At 44.5% G+C, this 6550-nt stretch overlaps 1 protein-coding gene across 1 annotated transcript; it reads left to right on the top strand.

The window, feature by feature from the left end:
* The first annotated feature begins 4173 nt into the window (after positions 1-4173).
* On the top strand, positions 4174-5477 carry LOC147886911 (small ribosomal subunit protein eS24z-like). Its single transcript, XM_087394689.1, has 5 exons — positions 4174-4341; positions 4546-4587; positions 4699-4869; positions 4989-5075; positions 5170-5477. The coding sequence occupies exons 1-5, from the start codon at positions 4267-4269 to the stop codon at positions 5209-5211; spliced, it is 417 nt and encodes a 138-aa protein (XP_087250815.1). The 5' UTR covers positions 4174-4266; the 3' UTR covers positions 5212-5477.
* Positions 5478-6550: the final 1073 nt, after the last annotated feature.

Here is a 6550-nt window from a genome sequence, read left to right as displayed (position 1 = left end):
AGCTATCGATGAAGGTAGAATTCCAATATATATAATCCGATCTGAATTACAAGGCTTGTGGCAAATGATGTTGGGAATAGCCAAGAGCTTTACAAGGCCTTAATGATGTGCACAATGCCATGAAATAGCCGAATAGGCTTTACAATGATGGCATGTGTGTGTGAAATCAAATCATGTGCTACCTGCCCATTGAATAATCAGAAATGCCTTTCAACACTCTGAAGTCTGCTCACCGAACTGATGAACATCAGGTTTCAAGTAATGTGATGATGTGAAACCATATGTGAGCATATGGACTGACTCTAAGTAGGAACTAGTCGAGAATTTCGGGCATGGCTTAGATTGGCAACTTGGGGAGATTCAAAGTGTCCCCTCTATGGCGATCTAGTCTACTCTAATCTAGATTTATACCAACCGTCGATTGATAAAAGAACATCAAATAATGTCTTTTCTTTTGTTCTTTTAATTGCTGGGCCAGATGCGTCGATGTAGAGGCAGATGTGCATGTAGGAAGTGGATTTAGCAGCGAGGCTCAAAAGTGAGTGATACTTGTGCCAAAATTGTGCATGATGTAACAACCCCGTAGAGCATAAAAAATCGATCGTTTCACTTTTTGTAGCACCCTCAAATTCCTCCTAGATCAAAAGATACGGCTTGATCTAGGTGGAGGGGCAAAAAAGAGTAAAATGTGTAGTGATGATGTGGCACTGTGCTTAGCAAGAGCTGTGCCAATGAAGCCTTGTGTTGAGGTGGCACCTATGTTCACATGAAGTGCTTGTGGAGCACTATGTGTGCTTGTAGGGGGTTAGTGCCAATAGACTGATGAGGTGGCAGTTTGATGATGTGGTAGTGATGTCAGAGTTGATGACATGGCACGATGCCACATGTCTAAGTCTTGACCAAGCTTCATTGACCTGTGGTAACTTGACCCACAGTTAGCTTAACCAACCCTATCCCCTTTGCTGACCAAGGTTAACTTGTTTTAACCAGCCTTATCCTTGGTTGACCCAAGGTTAACTATACCTCATTGTGGTTAGTATCTATCTTCCACATGGCATTGTGTAGACCAAGCCCTGAACTCAAGGTCAATTGGACCTAACCATAATTAAAGCCACCTAGGGCAATCTGCCACGTGGCAGAGTTTCAAGGTTGCCTCTAACCTTATCTCATCCAAGATTCTGAGAAATGGATGGTGGCGGAGAAGGCATCATTGCGGGAGACAGCTTCGTGGAGGCGCTACCATTTGGAGATGCTTTGAGCTGAGCCGCGGGACGTGATGGCATAGAACCTTGGCATAGATGCGCTAGGTCATGTTCATTGCTACAGTTGGAGGCTTTTGATAAGAGGAGTCGATTGGAGAGGTCCCGTGGCTGTCCGTTAAGAGATGCTGCTGGGCATCGCCGTAGCCTTTGCGAAGGGCCTGATGAGTCCATCGGCTGCTGCTGATGGAGTCGATTGCATGCGTACATTGGGTCGATGGAGGTGGTGTAGCCTGTCGAGAGAGCCACTGTTGGAGAGGCTATGGAGACGCGAGGAGCGCTGAGGCATCTACTAGTGCTTAGTTTGAGCCGATTGGTTGTGGGAGGCTATGCTGAGGTCTGGCATTGTTGCGAGGTCTCACTAGACGTAGGGAGCTTTAGCTCTTGGATGGCGCTGCCTATCGAGGCTGTAGAGTCGACTGTGAGGAGTGGCTAGGATAGATAGCAGGAGCTCGTTGTAGCTATGGTCACTGAAGGGCGCTACTATAGAAGCCACTTTGCTGCATGTGCCTTGAGGTTGGCAAACGTGTTGGAGTTGAGCTCGTAATAGGCATGTTGATGAAGCTTGTAGAAGGCTGCTTTCGTCGAAGGCGCTGTGACTCGTGAGCAGCTTCAGATAGTTGTAGAAGCTTAGGTTATTGAATAGAATAGGCTAATGCTTTGTGAACTCCTTCTTCCACAAAACTCCTTTTGCCTTTGCAGACAATCTATAAGCGTACCTTAAAGTTCGAGGCACCTTAGTCACAAGTAGATCTGAAGGAAGATCTATATCTTTCTTTCTCTCACAGAGGAAATCTCCCAAAGAACTCTCTATCTCTCTTATGAGGAAATTTCTCTCATGAACTTCTTCTTCTTTTTTTTCAAGAAAGAATTTCTCACAATCTCTCTCAGAAGTAGCTCTCTCTCTCAATGCAAACCTTTCACAATACTCTCTCTCTTTCTTTCTCTTGAAGAAGAAGAATAGACGGAAAATCTCTCTTTCTCTCTCTCTCTCAGCAATGAATCGAAAGAACTCTCTCTCACACAAAAAGAATAGTGGACGGAAACTTTCTCTCTCAATCAAATGGATAGAAATCTCTTTCATCAACGGAATGGTTGGAAACACTCAACCTCTCAATCTCTCGATCTCTCTCATACTCTCACGAATCGTAATGCTTCAGCGGAAGGCAAGGAAGCTTTGATACCATGACCAAATATGAAGAGGGGAGAGGAGAAGAGTGGAGATGAGGAGAGAGGGCACAGCTAGAGAGCACACCACAAATGACTAACTGTACATTAGATTTAGTTGAAAATGTAGAATATATACAAACCCATTTAGGGTTAGGGTTAGGGCATCTAACCCTTTCCTTTATAGCACTCTATTGGGTTAGTGCTATGTGCATATGATCACATGATGGTGCTATGCACACATGATCACATGATGTTGAGCATGAACTCTCAACGAGATGTGTTGAAGATTATGACCTTGGTTTTACCAAGGTTGACCTTCAAGTCATGTGTCTCATAGAAAGTATGTAGTGCATCTAGGTGTTGCTAGAGTCCCTCAGCTGAGAAGGATAGCTTGATCACATCATCTGCATCTCAAATATCTTCTCTACCTCTCTCGAAAGATGATGCAGGGTTTCGAGTCGGAGTTGTCGACGCAAAGTCTTACAATCATCGTCATCGTTCCATCTATTGCAGTGTACTGAACCGAGAGGTGGGGGGTACATGGATCAAGTTGTGTGCGGGAAAGTGTGTAGGGTAGCCTCATGGAGAGAGTGTGTAGGGCAGCCTCATGGAGAGATCGTGTGATCAAGGCAACTCGATCCTCTAAGAGTGGTACATGGTCTGTGTCTCTGAGAAATTTGGTGAGTTGAGCTGAGTATGCAGGCTTGAGTGTGTGGTCAAAGTGTATGTAATGATAAGTAGTGTGTGTAACTGATGGTGTAGTGTGTGATGTGGGCAGTGGTGTGAAGATATTAAAGAATAGATAAGAATGATCTGCTCCTGGAGGCGGTGGTGAGATATAGAAATTAGTAATCTGTGAAGTAAGAACAAGTCACGCCATTATAGATGATAAGATCATGTATTCCGCCCATGTCTAGTAATGCATGTCCATAAGCTATGACCGGGACTTGTCTATCTGCACAGAGACTCAAGACATCCCGGCCTCATCCATGTCAACATCTAGTACAATGGAATCATCACGAAAATCTAGAAGTGATACCTGGCATGTGTCTATTGCCACATTGAAGTCTTCATTATCAAGGAGGACTTCCTACAGCATGAAAAATCCTTGGTAGAGGGCTGCATAGGGCGAGCTCTCAGCCTCCTCGTGTAGATCCCTGGTAAAATGGGAGTTCTCGAGGGGAAGTAACAGACTACGATAAAAGATCCTCACTCACTCCTCCTTATCCTCGAGCTCCTCTTGTCTCCTGGGTCTGATCTCGATATGCTGTCTCCCATCATGTGTAACCACGACTAACTATGGGCATAAAGAGAGAGAGAGAGAGAGGTGAAGTAAGAAGCTATGCAAAAAAGAACAAAAGCTAGGCTCTGGTGTCTTGTCCTGGTGGTCAAAATGGGTATGGGGTGTGCAAGAGAGCTTTTACAAGCCCTTTTGATAGCTTGCAGCTGATGTGGCAAATGGAAAGGCCAAACCTTGCTTGACGCTTGTAATTGGATTGCTCATGCAGGTAAGGGAAAAGCTGCCACGATGAGCCCCTCAACCATGTGCTCGTAAATCCAGGAGGGTCGAGCATTCTTCAGGCAAGCATGGACGCTTGAGTGTGATTCCATGCGGCGGCAGGCAATGGAAGTGCACATGTGCCCTACCTACCGGTTGTAACCCCCCAAAGAGAAAAGCCCTTCAAATAAATAAATAAATAAGTTATAGTTAAAAGGCCCTAAAATCATCACGATGAGAAACCTCATAAAGAGTGTGCGTGATGAAACCCTAACCTCTTTTCAGCTGCTATTCGTCGCCTGATTCAAGCGCAGGAGGGCGTTTGCTGGATCGACCGCCATGGCTGACCTCAAATCCTGCACCGTTCGCACTCGCAAATTCATGACCAATCGCTTGCTTTCTCGCAAGCAATTCGTAAGTTCCCCCCCTCCCCCAGCCTTTTGGGGTTTTTTGTTTTTCGCGGCTTGAGCTGCAGCCCTGGCACTGGAAAATCTTGAAAGAGAGTCGACATTGTAGTTGTTATTGCCTAGGTCTAACATTCTTGACTTAGCTTCTTGATTTTCTGTGGCGTATCTTCATCGCTCAAATAGATTCTTGGATGGTTCTGTGTGATTACAGGTTGTGGACGTCCTTCATCCTGGTCGCCCCAACGTGTCTAAGGTAATGCGCACCTTAGATATGTAGGCTTGCCGATTTGTTTTCTAGGCATGACATCTACGCCACTTCTTGCAGTTTTGAAGTAAAATAATTCTTGCGGTCATTGTAATACAGGCGGAATTGAAAGAGAAGCTAGCAAAGCTTTACGAAGTGCGTGACCCACAGACTGTGTTCGTGTTTGGTTTCCGGACTCAGTTTGGAGGTGGAAAATCTACAGGTTTTGGGCTCATCTATGATAGTCTGGAATCTGCAAAGAAACACGAGCCAAAATACAGACTTATTAGAGTAAGTGTTTTGTTCCCGTGTTTTCTAGTCTTAAGCCGAGTATGTTCCCCCTGACATTGAAAACATCCGATGTCTGTCGGTTGGACTAATTGCTGCTTAATTATGCTCGATGTGAATAGAATGGGCTTGCTACCAAGGTGGAAAAGTCGAGAAAGCAAATGAAGGAGAGGAAAAATAGGGCGAAAAAGGTTCGTGGTGTTAAGAAGGTACGCTATCTTACCACGCTCGTCCTTCCAATTCTGAAAAGGCATGCAGGTATTTCTTTTCAGTTTGATAAGAGGCTGCTGTTGTGTCTTTCAGTCAAAGGCTGGAGATGCGCAGAAGGGAGGCAAGAAGAAGTAAACATCACTTTTTCACTGTACTGGACTTTTTAACATGGTGCAAGTCTTTCTGCAAGCTCATTACACTGGTCTTGGGGGCGTGGGTCTGCCCAAAGTGAGCGTCTAATCTGGAGCTAGTTTGGCGGGGCCAGTTTGCTGTTGTTTGATGCATTTTTGTCCTGGTTGTGTATTTCAAACTTCGTACTATATTTGTTACGTGAGCTTTCTTTGAAGGTCGGATATTTATTTAGTTCATAAGTATACCAATTCAAGAGGGCTTTAGGATGTTGTACATGTGCACACTCAGAGAGAGGGAGAGGGAGAGAGAGAGAGAGAGAGAGAGAGAGAGATTCTCTGCCAACCGAAATCCTCCCTTGTATTTGGTGGCATAGTTTTGCATCATGAAGGCTAGATTATTATAAGCTCTAACAAAAATTAAAGGCGAATTCTGATAAGGGCCGTTGGCCCTTATAGAGTCTAGGGATAGAGAGGCACCAAAAGGCACTCTATGCAAAAAAAAAAAAAGTTATCACTTGCATTTGTTTACTCCATCTTTGCCTTCTGTTAACTGTCCATGCATGACAGGATAATGATTTCCATCAGATCATTACTTTTGGACCTATATAGGTCCACAAGCCATGGTCTTCCCTTTTCTGTTCTGTGTCTTATTCTCTCTAGGCTTGCCTTTAGTCCCATATTCCCTCCCTTTTTTAAAATGCACAGCTTTGGCCTTCCAAGTTGAAAGGGCCAGTATGCCATTTAAGAAGCGCAGGGTTGGGAGTTGGTCCCAGGGGCCTGGGAATTGATCCATTTTTAACAGAGTCGGAGCCGTGGGATGATCACTTAGGGCTCTTGGAACAGTATCGCAGACCACTTACATAGAGAGGAGGTTGTCAGCACCTCGTACAGCTCGAAAAGGTGGCAATATCATCGTGTTAAAAAACCTTATAGCAGCTGGGATTAGCAGGCAGGCAAAAGAAGTGCTTAGGATTGCTTTGTGATTTTTATATTTGCAGCATCAAATGCAACACTGATTTTTTTAGTTATCTGCTGCGAAATATAAATATCTGTTCTGTGGTTCTTGTACTGAAAGACCCTACAAGAAGGTTTCTGGCGAGCAACCAATTACACTTACTCCAGTTGTTCTGTAATAGAGGGCTGTAGTGTCGAAAGAAGAACTCTTGAAGACAAATATTTAACTTTACAGGGCAGTGAATAGTTGTCAACTATAAATTTAGTGCATTGAAGAGACAACGGGGTTTCATCCAGTCAGGTCTATGTTGGAATGTGCACGAAAGAGAGAGCGAAAGCCTCACATCCAAATTGTGCTGCTGAGTTGGTATTTGACTATGTGAGATACA

This window comes from Dipteris shenzhenensis, chromosome 23, assembly GCF_047967505.1.
Source record: "Dipteris shenzhenensis isolate YYH24624 ecotype China chromosome 23, Dip_SZ_1.0, whole genome shotgun sequence".
NCBI lineage: Eukaryota > Viridiplantae > Streptophyta > Polypodiopsida > Gleicheniales > Dipteridaceae > Dipteris > Dipteris shenzhenensis.
This window is presented reverse-complemented; position numbering and strand designations above follow the sequence as displayed.